The 15,288-nt window shown below is 40.0% G+C and overlaps 1 protein-coding gene across 2 annotated transcripts in view; it reads left to right on the plus strand.

The window, feature by feature from the left end:
* The window catches only part of ATP6V0A2 (ATPase H+ transporting V0 subunit a2), a 118,662-nt gene that overhangs the window by 42,707 nt on the left and 60,667 nt on the right, over positions 1-15,288 (plus strand). For both annotated transcript variants that reach the window (XM_089653679.1, XM_089653678.1), the window contains exons 7-9: positions 167-249; positions 6,080-6,173; positions 7,903-8,115. In XM_089653679.1, the coding sequence (XP_089509805.1) occupies positions 167-249; positions 6,080-6,173; positions 7,903-8,115 (390 nt within the window). The remainder of the gene's footprint in view (positions 1-166; positions 250-6,079; positions 6,174-7,902; positions 8,116-15,288) is intronic.

The following is a 15,288-nucleotide window of genomic DNA, read 5'->3' on the forward strand; positions in this document are numbered from 1 at the left end:
TATTTTTATTATCAAGTAAAAGGGCTACTCCTCCTCTTCTTCTTTAAAATATATATATTACACTGTGAATGTTTTTTTTTTCTATCGCTTTATGGTCATATCTTAACGTATTATTATTTTAAGGTTTAATTTTGATACAGAGCTTTTTTTTTTTCTATTTTTAAAGGAAGAGCCAACAAAATGGTTTGTGTTTCTAATTTCTTATTGGGGAGACCAGATTGGACAGAAAGTGAAAAAGATCTGTGACTGGTAAGTGTTCTGTAGAGAGATTTATATCGCTGTTTCCAGCTTTAACGGTAAAGATGCTGTGACTTTTTTTTTTTTTTTGCACTAAGTTGACCTACACACCCCTCCCTCTATCCCCAGTTGCTTAAACATGATAGGGTACCTTCGGGCAGAATTTTCCAATGCGGTAAGGCCTGCTTTGCTCACAGTGCAGGCACTCTGTCTCTGATACATTGCTAGTGTGCAGGCAGGGAAGTATTAGAAATATATATATATATATATATATATATATTTAGGTCACATGCACAATTTTATTTATTTATTTTTTTCAAGGTATTGACCACAACATATTCACGCTATAGTTTATATAATGGAGTTGGGCTGAAAGTGCACACTCTCAGGTTTAGTTTGAGGGTATCTACATCCAAATTGGAGGAACAGTTTAGGAATTACAGCTCTAGACTGGAGTGCGCTTTCAGCCCATATTCATTATTTAACTATAGCTTGAATATGTTTTTGTCAAAACCTGAAAAAAACTAAAATTGTGCCTGTGTCCAAATATATATGGACCTTACTGTGTGTGTGTGTGTGTGTGTGTGTGTGTGTGTGTGTGTGTGTGTGTGTGTGTGTGTGTGTGTGTGTGTGTGTGTGTGTGTGTGTGTGTGTGTGTGTGTGTGTGTGTGTGTGTGTGTGTGTGTGTGTGTGCGCGCATACACACTATATTGCCAAACATATTGGGACGCCTGCCTTTACACACACATGGACTTTAATGGCATCCCAGTCTTAGTCCGAAGGGTTCAATATTGAGTTGGCCCACCCTTTGTAGCTATAACAGCTTCAACTCTTCTGGGAAGGCTGTCCACAAGGTTTAGGAGTGTATCTATGGGAATGTTTGACCATTCTTCCAGAAGCGCATTTGTGAGGTCAGGCACTGATGTCAGACGAGAAGGCCTGGCTCACAGTCTCTGCTCTAATTCATCCCAAAGGTGTTCTATCAGGTTGAGGTCTGGACTGTGTGCAGGCCAATCAAGTTCCTCAACCCCAAACTCACTCATCCATGTCTTTTATGTACCTTGCTTTGTGCATTGGTGCATAGTCCTTTTGGAACAGTAAGGGACCATCCGCAAAGTGTTCCCACACATTTGTCTTTATGGACCTTGCTTTGAACACTGGTGTGCGGTCATGTAGGAACAGGACGGGCCCATCCCCAAAATGTTCCCACGAAGTTGGGAGCATGAAATTGCCCAAAATGTCCTAGTATGCTGACGCCTTAAGAGTTCCTTTCACTGGAAGTAAGGGGCCAAGCCGAACCCCTGAAAAACATCCCCACACCACATAATCCCCCCTCCTTCAAACTTTACACATTTGGCACAATGCAGTCAGGCAAGTAAGTTCCCCTGGCAACTGCCAAACCTAGACACATCCATTGGATTGCCAGACAGAGAAGCACGAGTCATCACTACAGAGAACATGTCTCCACTGCTCTAGAGTCAAGTGGTGACGTTCTTTACACCACTGTATCTGACGCGTTGCATTGCCCTTGGTGATGTAAGGCTTTGATTCAGCTGCTCGGCCATGGAAACCCATTCCATGAAGCTTTCAATGCACTGTTGAGCTAATCTGAAGGCCACATGAAGTTTGGAGGTTTTTAGCTATTGACTCTGCAGACAGTTGGCAACTTCTGCGCACTGTGTGCTTCAGCATACACTGAACCCGCTCTGTCTATTCACGTGGCCTAACACTTCGTGGCTGGGTTGCTGTTGTTCCCAGTGGCTTCCATTTTGTTATAACACCACTAACAGTTGACCGTGGAATATTTAGAAGCAAGGAAATTTCACAGATGGACTTATTGCACAGGTAGCAACCTATCGTGGTACCACGCTTGAATTCGCGGATCTCTTTAGAGCCATTCTCTCGCATATGTTTGCAGAAGCAGTCTGCATGCCTATGTGCTTTCATTTTTTAAAACTTGTGGCATGGTGGTGAGTGGAACACCTGAATTCCATGATTTGGGGGGGTGTCCCAATACTTTTAGCAATATAGTGTGAATGTGTGTGCCGGTACACTATAAGCTTCAATAGTAAAAACTGCCTTTATTGATGTTTTGTCAAACAGTGACATGTCGCTATTTCTGATGAAGGGACCCCTGAAAGTTCCAAAATGCTGTTGATTGATATGCTAAAGGAATGTCAAGAAAGGCCATTCTTATTGTTGAAGTTTAAAGCCGTATTAAACCCAAAAGCAAGCATTTATTATATTGCAGTTTACCAATTCTTAGATGTGGTGGCTGCATTATTTTTATTTCCTTTATGTTCACCTAATAATCTGGCGGTTAGAGTGTGGAGACAAAACCATTTAAAACTGACGGGGGTGTTTACAATAAGCTTTTATTCATGTAAGGCTCCATGCACAGTAGCATTTTTTTCTGCTCCTAGAAGCTAAATTGTGTTATCCTATGTGCCTATGCACAGTACTTTAGGCTATTTGCATTTTTTGAGCTTCAGCGTCTAGGAGCAGAAAAAAAATAGTTTTTGTAGCAATTTTCCAGAAGAAAAAATACTAAACGCTACTAAAACGCTCTTAACGGGTTTTTTCTAGCTACATGTACTGAAAAAACGCTAATGCTCCTAAGCACTTTTGAATGCTACTAAAAAACGCTATTAACGGCTTTTTTATCCTGCGATGGGTTTTTTCTTTTAGCTTAACAAAAGCGCTACTGTGCATATAGGTTTTTTTTGTCTTTTGGGTAAAGATTTAAGGCTCCCTTAAATCTTTACCCAAAAGACAGAAAAAAACTATTGCTGTAACTACTTAACACTGTTAGCTACAGTTTGGCTTCAATTTGTTACTGTATCTGTACTCTGCTAGTGAATTTAACTCTACCCTACCCCATACTGATAATGCTGCTGTCCAAAGGTGTCTCTGTCCGTCCTTCACCCAGAGTATAGCCAGTCTAAAAGAGGAGATGTTTCATGGCCAGATCAGCAGGTAAAAACAGGTACAAAAAGCCTAAAAAAGAAAACTAATGCAGCCACCACATCTAAGGATTGGTATGCTGCAATATATTACATTTTTGGTTTGGAGTTTAATACTGCTTTAATTTATTGGCTGTGGCACCATGCAGGGGTTGCTCCAGCACCTTGCACTTGGTTGTATAGTGGTCATGTGTGCGATGGCGATATCTTTATGGCACACTTGCATTACAGTGCACAGTAAAGCATTACCAAAATGGTACAGGTTGGATTTCTAGTCAGTTAAGGTTTGCTGGCTTCCTATTCGGATGATTTGGCTGCCTTAACACCATGCATGGCGATACCAATATATAACATGCATTAAATGCCCCAATGCATCAGTTTGCTTTAAATCTACCCTGAACATATATGTTTTGCTTTAAACTGATTGCATCCACATTTAATCCACATCCATATCTAAAATGTTTTCTATAAACGACCATTTATTCACTTTGAAATAAAATAAATCAACCACCAGTATGTGAATCCCCCCCCCCCCCCCAGGAAGTCACACTTTCTCCCTAGAAAGTAAATTAATATAACAAACCTTTCTATCACCATACCACCTAAATAATGATCTGAATATAAACTAACTCAATACTCCCACAATCCGTAAATAAATCAATAATTAAATGAATAAATAAATATATATGATAAACCAAATATAAAATAAATTGTCCAACTAATTTTCAAAAAAGTCAGGCACAAATAATTATATATAAAAGTCCAGTAGGAAGGATTCCAATCCTATTTATATCCTCGTGGTACCTCGAAAAAAAGGAATACTAATATAGTGCATTATCTTTCAAATAACCATATAAAGTGCAAAATTAAATCCGTGCAAAATCCAAACCACTCCAACTGTGATTTCTAGTGATAATGCAAGGAAAAAAAAAAATAATAAAAATGTGTATGTGTGTGTATGTATATATGTGTGTGTGTGTGTGTGTGTGTGTGTGTGTGTGTGTATGTATATATATATATATATATATATATATATATATATATATATACACCTATATATATATACACCTATATATATATATATATATATATATACACCAATTAAATAAATAAAGTGAGCACTTCAAAACAAACATACAGTGAACACTCCAAATAGTGATAATAAATACCATTACCCTCTGGTAGTATTCATAAGTTTATCCGATATCTCATGCGTGCGTCTAGGGGACGTGACGTTAAGACGCACGCACGGAAACTGGAAGTGCAGCCGCGGCCATTTTGACTGCTGGAGAACGTTTTTTTTCTATGCCCACTGACTGTAGGGCTGGTTTTGCTTGATACTAGGAGCTGATATTCACAAACCGCAATGTAAGTTATTTATTAAATTTATCCCTACACTCGGAAAATCTATTACAAGAGTCTTCTTTAACTTTATGAGGAATATGGAGGATGGGCTCCTGAGGTGAAAGATTACTTAGAAATTATACTGTTACCAGAGATATCGGATAAACTTATGAATACTACCAGAGGGTAATGGTATTTAATATCACTAGCAAACACAAATGCTCCTGCGCTTGGGGATGGACTCGATGCTACAACCACATTAAGAATGTCCTGGAACATGCACACCTTGCTGCCCTCAAATGGACCGGGGGAATCCAAACACACTGAATGGGGAAAGAACATAAAGAGGGCGCACAGGCCTAGTGCATTACCATAAAAAATGTTTAATAAAAAATAAAGTAGGTGTTGTACTCACAAACAACAATATAGTCAAGGCACATCATAAAAGAACAGCTGGATCAACACCGCGCTGAGTAACAGTCCGCAATAGGGAGTTTAGACATCCAAAAGCCTGACGCGTTTCGAGGACTTGCCTCTTCCTCAGAGCCAACTGACCAAATGTCTGCTCCCTCTTTATATGCTCACTACTAGTTAAACCAAAGGTCACATGGGCCGTCCTGGACACTCCCCTGTGCAGGTGGAGGAGTCACAGGGGCAATCGACATAGTGTAAGTAAACACGAAAGGTCTATAAAAAAAAAAATATATATATATGTATGTGTGTATAAATAAAACCATTGAAACTAGTGACAATCATAAAATCATATGAACCATAAGAAGTGTGCACAGTGAAAAATGAATAAATAAATGGAAAGTTACACATATATAAAAAATAATAAAAATCCTTCCCTGGTGATGCACTGCACTGCTCGCCTTTAAATAAATGGATGGATGGATGAGCAACGCTACAATGCTGCCTAGTGCTCTGCTTGCCAGAGACAACCATGAGACATGGATTTAATATAGAGAGTAGAACTGAAACCCAGCAGAGACACTTATTTAATATCACTATTTGGAGTGTTCACGGAGTGTTCAAAAGTTAAGTGAACACTCAGTGACTACTTCAAAACATACAGTGAAGTGCTCACTTTAATTATTTAATTGAGATTTTATATATATATATATATATATATATATATATATATATATATATATATATATATATAAATTTTCCCTCGCATTATCACTAGAAATCACAGTTGGAGGATTGGAATCCTTCCTACTGGACTTATATATAGAATTATTTTTGCCTGACTTTTTGGACTTTTTTTTGAAAATTAGTTGGACAATTTATTTTATATTTGGTTTATCACATATATTTATTCATTTAATTATTGATTTATTTACGGATTGTGGAGTATTGGGTTAGTTTATATTCAGATTATTATTTAGGTGGTATGGTGATAGGTTTATTATATTCATTTATTCACTTTAACAGGATTCACATTGCAGTCAAAGCCATTGTTTTCTGCTGAGAGATGCATTAAATTACCTCAACATCTTGTGTAAAATAGCTTTTTTGCTTTTGCATTACAGTTACCATTGTCACGTGTATCCATACCCAAACTCCTCAGAGGAACGACAGGAGATAATATCAGGATTGAATACAAGAATTCAAGACTTGCAAGCGGTAAGCTGAGCTTGCAACCATGTTTAGGACCTCCTCCTGTCCTCTTATCCGTAACATAGATGGATGTGGGGTCTGCAATTCTCAGAACAATATGACAGATAGTAGTAAAGCATGGCAGAGAACACAAAGTTATCAGCTGACGAGTTCTAGCAAGTGGCACCCTCTTCCCAAAGGTGCTCTAGCATCTCCCCCTCTGTGTATTAAAGAGCACCTCTGCCACTCAGGAGGCACCTTTTTTTCTTTTTTTTTTTTTTTTTTATTCCATTTTTTTATTGCTTGACTAAGGTGGATAGGCTAATGAATGACATACCGATCTCTGCCTCAGACAATTAGAGGAAACCTTGTATTCATTAACAAAAATACAAGGCTTCTCCTGAGTGGGGAAGGCACTAGAGCAAGCGACTCTGTTTAGGAGGATGCTGCTGGTGTATCCATTGAAAGAGAACACCACTTCCTGTATGCAGCATAAGCTACAAAAGTAAATTATAATTATACCATCGGTCACATGGACGTGGCACAATTAATTGCAAGCAGCAGGAAAAAAAAAAAAAAAAAAGAGGTGAAATAAAGCCTTCTGTAAATAAATGAGTTATTTTAGTTAGTACTGTCATAAATTCAGGTACCCTGTGAAGAGAAGTTGCTGATTTAGTGCAATGCAGAGTGCATAGTGCTGTAGTAATGACAACAAAATCTAACAGGTGGTGCTAGAAATCAATGGGACAATGGCACAAAGGTTGTGTTTGCAGCTAACCAATAATCACTGAATATACAGAATTTATCTTCATATTTTAGATATTATAAATAACAAATACAAAAAAACCCATACTTTCAGATGCACCATAAGTAAATGGAGCATAGTGTGGCTATACATATCCCAAACAACAACAATCCCAATAAACATCAAAAACATAGGACCAGAAAAGTATGAAAGAGAATTACAAAAATATAAATTTTATACACACAATACCAACATTTTAATAAATAGAACCTCCCAGACCCAACAATTTCCTACTATGTGATTAAAATAAAATGACATTATCTCCCTCCCTCAGCTGCACACATAGCTGCATGCATATACATTTTTAAGTTTGAGAGTTCCACTCATTAAATTTTGGTATTGTGTGATGCAGTAAAATTTTTATTTTTATAAAATGTACACCTTTCTTGTCCTATGTTTTTGAAAACTTAAATATCGCCCTTTTTTGCACTTCTTTCCGTTTCTGTCTATGGCAAGAGCCTCATGCTTATTATTATCAGTCCTTGAAAGACAGAAGGTCAGTATCGCAGTAAAAGCGGTTTTGTTTTTATTTATTTTTTTCTATTTAGTTTTGTCTTTTAATGGGCTATTTAATATTTTTGGCTGGAGTTCTGTGTTAATAACCTACCCATCCTGGTGCTTATACTTGCCTTCTCTTTGCTCTCCTTCCACACACTGTGAAATATAGAGTGCTGAAGTTAGGAAGGAGCATATGAGATGCTCCTCGTTCCCATGATTGCAGTGCTGTGTGCTTGAGCAGCAGAGGATGGGAGAGGGATCCTAGTTCTGTGAAAGCTTTGACCAAATCAACATGGATCTTACATAGTGCCTTTTCTCTTTGTTCCAGTGCTTGGGCAATGCACAAATTCCCTTTAAGGGTTTTAAAATCCTAATAGACTTTGAAATGATTATTTTTGGCTGCATAACCAATGTTTCAATGTATAACTCAAATATATATTCTGTTCCTTGTAGGTGATCTCCCAGACTGAGGACTATCTCAGACAAGTTCTTTACAAGGCATCAGAGTCCATCTTCAAGTGGGTTATTCAAGTGAAAAAAATGAAAGCTGTTTACCATGTGTTGAATTTATGCAGTTTTGATGTCACCAACAAGTGTCTGATTGCTGAAGTATGGTGTCCTGTAGCCGATCTTCAAACTCTGAGACATGCACTTGAGGAAGGCTCAGTAAGTCCTTTTATTTGTTGTGATCTTTACTGCATATACTTCATTTATAGTTTTTATGTCCAATTTGTTATTTGTACTATTCAATAAACATGAAGTGTGTGTTTGCATGATTCAGCTAGCCTTAAACTGTACAATGGGCTGTAAAAGTATGTTTGGCCAGATTTTTCATGTGATTTTGTACAGTTTGAGAGATCAAAGAACAGAACTGTAACCATCACCAAACCCAACAAAATGTTTATATTGTTTTGCACTTTGTATGCAGTAACAGATTGTAGTCTACATTCAGTGTAGACACATAGTAGGTGTTGTGGAAAATTCTTATGCTATAAATCACTAGAGTAATTCATGGGAGCTCTTTTTAAATTTCAGTAATTCTTGTTGTTTGTTTTATAGCTTTTATTCTACCCAATTTTTCTAGTGATGGCTGGATCAGTTATATTACTAAACTGAGAAATCAGATGATAATGCCCTCTTATGTATGTTTTATATTAGTGCATGGGCTCATTACAGATCACGCATGCAGGGATGAGTAGATCTTCTTGTGCTCAGAATTGCAGGGATGATCTGACAGAGAATATCAGGGCACAGGCTTGATATTCATAGACCCTGCGTTATATATGTATAAGTGATTGGACACTGCCAAACCTTTTGAGGACTCGACCCCTGGGTATTCCCCTTTAAATCTACCCTACTCTGTGAGTCGCCAGTTTTTTGCTAGTGATGAACCTCTTCTCTCTTACAAATGAATCACTCTTAGCTTCACTAATTTATTGGTTTACTCAACCAACATTTTAATCAAACTCCACACATAATACAACAATGAGGCAGTACCTCCAGATCGTTGGGACCTCAGTAAAACCTTGGGAGCTGTACCCAGGCGGCCTGAAAAGTTACTTTGTATACTGGTTACTGCTTTGACGCTCACCTTGGCATTTACAGGTCCAGGGCCATGGTCCCTCTCTATTTCAGACTCTCAACACCCAACCAGGGCTATGCCCATTATGATGGGTAAAGACTTGTCTCTTTGTAGGGACCAGAGATGTAGACCGGTAAGACAGGGTCACTCTTTATCGCTGATCATTACTGTAGTATCATAGCAAACACAAGATATATTACCTCCATTACTTTCTTTGCACTATTTATGTGTATCCCTAATAGTATGTGTTCACATGTAAAAATTATCTGAAAAAATTAGATTTGTGTGGCATTCATTTTTTACAGTGTAAATTTTTCAAAGTTGACACTAACATTCAACCACTCAAAGCTAAGTGTTAGGTGGATAAAAAGGTGTTGTGTCACACTGCAGGTCGCACAGTTTCTGGCGCTCCAGCCTTACTTAGGCACTTCCTCCTACCCTAGACACACCTACTTGTCTCCTAACAAAGGGAGTAAGCACCTTTGACAGGTACAAGAAGTCTGCTGGCTCTTTGTTCACCACCATTAGGTGCAGGTGCATGTTCTAATGTTAAGATTTTGACATGCATGTGACCACATATTATATCTCTCTACACTATCACTAGATTTAACATGTGATGCTTATTTTGTTAACCCATTCAGTAAGGCACCTAACATTGGGATTGTTTACCTTTTTACCACATATCTATGGCTGGAATAGGATGTTTGGGGCGGGGCTTAGCTTATCTGCTTCACACTGATTGGTGGATAGTTCTTTAAATAGTTTTTGTTCTGCCACATATTGTCACATGCCCGATGAAGGGGTCCTGCGAGACTCTGAAACGTCGCAGTTGCTGTAACTATGTGATTGCATATTTAAGCTTTGGACCCATAACTGGAGATCCTCAGTGTGCTGGTGACATACTTCCCACCTGTATCACACTGCAGGTCACACAGTTTCTGGCACTCCAGCCTAGAGCCCTTTTACTTAGGCATTTCCTCCTACCCATTTACCATGAGAACTTTGCTACAGGACGATCTGCACTCTGGTTTCTCCTTCTCAGACACGCTTACACCCTACTCCATAAGTACTCCACAGGGGAATAACCTCATTGGTTGCAGAGGAGGACACCAAGCTTAAAGGAGCAGTGGCAAAAGCTCAGGCTCTGTGGGTGGCCTGAAAATCACTCAAACCGCTTAGTGACAATGGATTCCTTTCAGCGGGACAGAGCTCCATTTTAACACAGGTCTCTGCAGCTGTTTCTGCCTCTATCTTAGGCATCCAACAAGCTGTATTCCTTACAAAGGCAGACTTTTCTGCAACTATGTCACAGTTTCCTAAACAACTAATGGCTTTGTCTTAGGCCTAAAAACGCCAGGTTCCTTCTCCAGCGCCACCGTCTCTACCTGAGTCCAATCCGATATTATCACCCTAGATCAGACAAACATAGAGGGGAAAAAAGAGCATACAGAATCTGTTTTGGAGACGGTCTTCGAAGATTCCTATCCCCCATCTACTACTTCTATTTGTTTTCCAAACTGCAGCTAATTGGACTAGGGTAATGAAATGTACTTTAACTTTGCAATTACCCTCTGCCTTGCTTTTTTGTGTAGATGCCTTAGAACAAGTTATGACTCAAATCTCCAGACTGGCTCTGACTTCTGTTCATATGCACAGAATATTGTGGCTCAAAGCCTGGTCAGCTGAGGCTACTGGTGAAAGACTCCTCACACATATACCCTTTGAAGGAGGACTTCTCTTTAGTGTGGCACTGGACAAATTAATTAAAGTTTTCACAGGTGGAAAGGTTCCTGCCCACCTAAGGGGCCTCTACCTCTTTAAAATGCAGATCACCTCAATCTTCTACCCAGGCTTCAACATCTAAGCCAAAGTCAGCCCTCCCTTTTGGCACAATACTTGGCTCACAAAGACCCCCCCCCAAGTCTTCTCCAAAGCCGTCCTCCCAATGAAGAGGCGACCTCATGCTAAGTAGTGGAGCAGGGATGTCTGTCAGTTTTCCTGGTTTGCTTATCTCTCATGTCCTAGACCTCTGGGTTCAGTCCTTTGGTTTGTTCACAGTCCAAAAATCCAGTGGGGTTTTTCATCCTATCCTGGACCTAAAATCTCTAAACAAATACCTGCAAATTCTGTAGTAATTGGCATCCATAAGATATCCAAGGTGCCTGCAAAGGTACTTGAATTTCTTCTAAGAACTCTCAGCGCATCCAGGTCACAGGTTATCTAGACAACTTTCTTCTGAAGGACTACTCTCCCTTCCACAGGAAATGTTCACAGGACCATTAAGATGCTGATCTTGTTGGCATGAAACATAAAAGCATGCTCCTTCTCTTGACATGTCCATGCTCCTGTCCAGCCAAACAAGGAACTCCCAATCTTGATGGTTTTCCAACCCAATCTTGACATGGGGGAAGCTATTTCTGCCATACCACTGGAAGCTGAGAACAATATATGCCAGTATCTTCTGCTGGTGAGGAGTATTCAAACCCTCACAGTCCAGGAAACATGGTCACCGGAGGTCAGATCTTGGAGCTCAGAGCAATCAACATGGCTCTGCAGAAAGGGACCCTCGTTTTTCAGGGACAACCAATCAGGGTGCATTCAAACATTGCCACGGCAGTGGCCTACATCAAATCATCCTCTTGCTTTCCTTTCCTTTATAAAGACCTTTTATTCAAGGTGTCTCTCTGATCAAACCTCCTTACAGCACCCTGAGCTAACTTGGCATCTCAATTTTGCTCTCTTTTTTTTTTCCCCATTTAAGTACAATCAATTACCTACCATAAAATAATAATAGCCCCAGCAATGTATGGATAACCCTGGTGGGGGCCAGAGCCTCCACCAACCCAAAAAGACATATCATTGGATTCAGGGGTTCCAATCACCTCCATGAGCACAGGTGTATAAAATCAAGCATCTAGGCATGCAGACTGCTTCTACAAGCATTTGTGAAATAATGGGTTGCTCTCAGGAACTCAGTGATTTCAAACGTGGTACCGTGATAGGTTGCCACCTGTGCAGTAAGTCCATCTGTGACATTTCCTGGCTACTAAATATTCCACGGTCAACTGTTAGTGGTGTTTATAACAAAGTGGAAGCAACTGGGAACAACAGCAACTCTGCCACGAAGTGGTAGGCCACATAAAATGACAGAGCGAGGTCAGCACATGCTAAAGTACGCAGAAGTCGCCAACTGTCTGCAGAGTCAATAGCTAAAGACCTTCAAAATTCCTGTGACCTGCAGATTAGCACAACAATGGGTAGAGAGCTTCATGAACTGGGTTTCCATGGCTGAGCAGCAGCATCCAAGCCTTACATCCCCAAGTGCATTGCAAAGCTTCAGATGAAGTGGTGTAAAGCACGCCAGCACTGGACTCTAGATTAGTGGAGACTTGTTCTCTGTAGTGATGAATCTTGCTTCTCTGTCTGGCAATCCAATGGACGTTTCTGGATTTGGTGGTTGCCAGTGGAACAGTAATTGCCTGACTGCAGTGTGCCAAGTGTAAAGTTTGGTGGAGGGGGGATTATGGTGTGGGATTGTTTTTCAGGTGTTGGGCTTGGCCCCTTAGTTCCAGTGAAGGGAACTCTTAAGGCGTCAGCATAGCACATTTTGCACAATTTCATGCTCCCAACTTCGTGGGAACATTTTGGGGATGGGCCTGTCCTGTTCCTACATGACCGCACACCAGTGTTTAAAGCAAGGTCTATAAAGACATGGATGAGCAAGTTTGGGATGGATGAACTTGACTGGCCTGCAGAGTCCTGACCTCAACCCTATAGAACACCTTTGGGATGAATTAGAGCAGATACTGCGAGCCAGGCCTTCTCGTCCGACATCAGTGCCTGACCTCACAAATGCATTTCTGGAAGTATGATAAAACATTCCTACAGACACATTCCTAAACCTTGTGGACAACCTTCCCAGAAGAGTTGAAACTGTTATTGCTGCAAAGGGTGGGCCAACTCAATATTGAACCCTACGGACTAAGACTGGGATGCCATTAGAGTTCATGTGCATGTAAAGGCACTAAATACTTTTGGCAATATAGTGTACATCCACCTGCTGCGGAATAGGCATGATTGTTAAACGTGTAACTAACTGGAGGGCTTTCGACCTGAAAACTTGATGAGATGGACAAGACCATAGCATGTGAATATAGTGTGCTGGCTCTGCTTTACAGTGCCAGCAGTGGGAAGGGCAGTTAGGATAGATCCTGTGCAATCTGTGGGGCATTAAAAAGAATCTATGCAGGATTTTAAACTGAATCAATCGATCCATAGAAGATAAAAGTTGCAAAATGGGTATTCCCATATGTCCTCCCAATCCTCACTGTCCAACTTCGCTAACTCAACCATCCAGAAGGTCCTCAAAGCATCCAATACATGATGTTTTGTAGGTTGCAGGGTGTTCTAAATATTTAAAAGGGTTTTTTTAAGTGTCTTGTCCCGGAGAAGCGATTCCACATCAAATTGTACATTCCAGGGGGAACTGCCAGATTGTGAGGAGAAAGTGTGACGTAGTTGGAGGAAACGCGAAAAAATAAGAATTAGAAAAACTGAACTGCTGCTTTAAACTATCAAGGGTCTTTAGGACTCCATTCTCGCACATGTGGGCTAAGTAGCGTATGCCACCAGCAGCCCAAAGGGATAGGTTTGGGTATAGTAGAAAAAAAAATCAGAAAGCGTTGGGTTCATCCAGAGAGGTGTATTGGAAGAGTAATTCCTAGAAGAATTCCCTTCAGGAAAAGTGACCCGAGTCAAGACCTTAATAACTGTTTTAACCTCCCTAGCGGTCTGATTATGTCAGTATTTCTGTGCTCAAAGTGGTACATTGTTTTGCATGGAAATATGTAGTTTTTTTTATTGTAGGCCTGTAATTTGTAGGAATAACTCACTGAAATCTGTCCGAACAAGAGTCTAGTAAATATCCCAGGTATGTTAAAATTTGAAACACGAAATCTTAAATTATAATTTAATAAATAATCATAAAAAATAATATAATAATACATTTAATTAAATAATATAATCAAACCAAAAACACTGAAATTTGAAATATAGCATCAAGTTTGCAAATCAAAGTGTCAAAATTGTTTTCAGTGTCTGATGATGAATTTCCCCACAAATCATCACTCAATTCTGCAAGTAGTTCTAATTTACTATCGCTGTTCTCTAGGTGGTCTAAAACCGCTTTTGACCTAAAGGGACACTTTTTGGACGCCATGGGCATTTCTCAGTTTCAAGGCAGAAAGAACAGTAAAAATGCAGGCAGGGCGCAGGACAAAGCACTTTGGACAAAATGTATGTGAAATGGTTTGATACAGTAATGTTTTACTATGTGATTTTAGTGAATGTCACTTTTTGCCATTTTTAAATTTCCTGCCAGTTCCGTCCCCGTACGACCTGACGTCGCAGGGAACGGAACCCAGAAGATGGATGCTGGCATCGGCCGGAGGACATTGCTGGGGACATTGCAGGAGGGACATCGCGGGAGCGAAGGACAAGGTAAGTGAAGAAGAGATCCCGGAGCAACGCTGCAAGGTATTCCCGAGTGTAGCTCGGGGTTTCCGCTTGTGGTGCTGAGCTGCACTCTGGAATACCTCCCTTTCAACCCATCAGTGAAATCCCCTTGCGTGACTTTTCTTGCTAAATAGTTTTCTTGGTGGTTATTACATCCATCAGACATGTCTCTGAGCTGATGACTCTTTTGTAAAAAAGTAAAGAGCCATTCCTCTTTCATCACATGAGGAATGTGCCCAAGACCCCCCCCCCCTTTCTTTTTAAGATGGTATCAGTCTTCTACCTCAATTTAGATGTAATCCTTCCCTCTCTGGGACCTACCCAGACATCCAAAGGAAATTACTCGTCACTACCTGGACGTGGTCAGAGCTATCAGAGTCTACCTCAAAGCTACAGTTTCTATCAGGAAGATTAACTCCCCATTCATCCTACCATCAGGACTTTTGCAAGGGATATCCTGCTGCAAAATCTATCATCATTAGAAAAAGAGGCAACTTTTCTAATTTTTTTTTTTTTTTACACTTTGTTAGGCTGCCACGTGGTCCTCTGTTTATACCTTTTCAAAGTTCAGAGTGCCAATACAAGGTTTTTGCAGGAGCACTCTGTAATTGGATCTGTTCATTCTGTTGGCACAGTTCTGTTTTCCTAATCATTGCCCACAATTCTTACTTATTGCTTGGGGATGTCCCAAGGCCTATGAATATCAAGCCTGTACCTGTAAATTCTATATCTTGGAGTACGGT

The sequence above is a fragment of the Staurois parvus genome, unplaced genomic scaffold (assembly GCF_062004578.1).
Source record: "Staurois parvus isolate SC_StPar_1 unplaced genomic scaffold, SC_StPar_1.0 ptg000719l, whole genome shotgun sequence".
Taxonomy (NCBI): Eukaryota; Metazoa; Chordata; class Amphibia; order Anura; family Ranidae; genus Staurois; species Staurois parvus.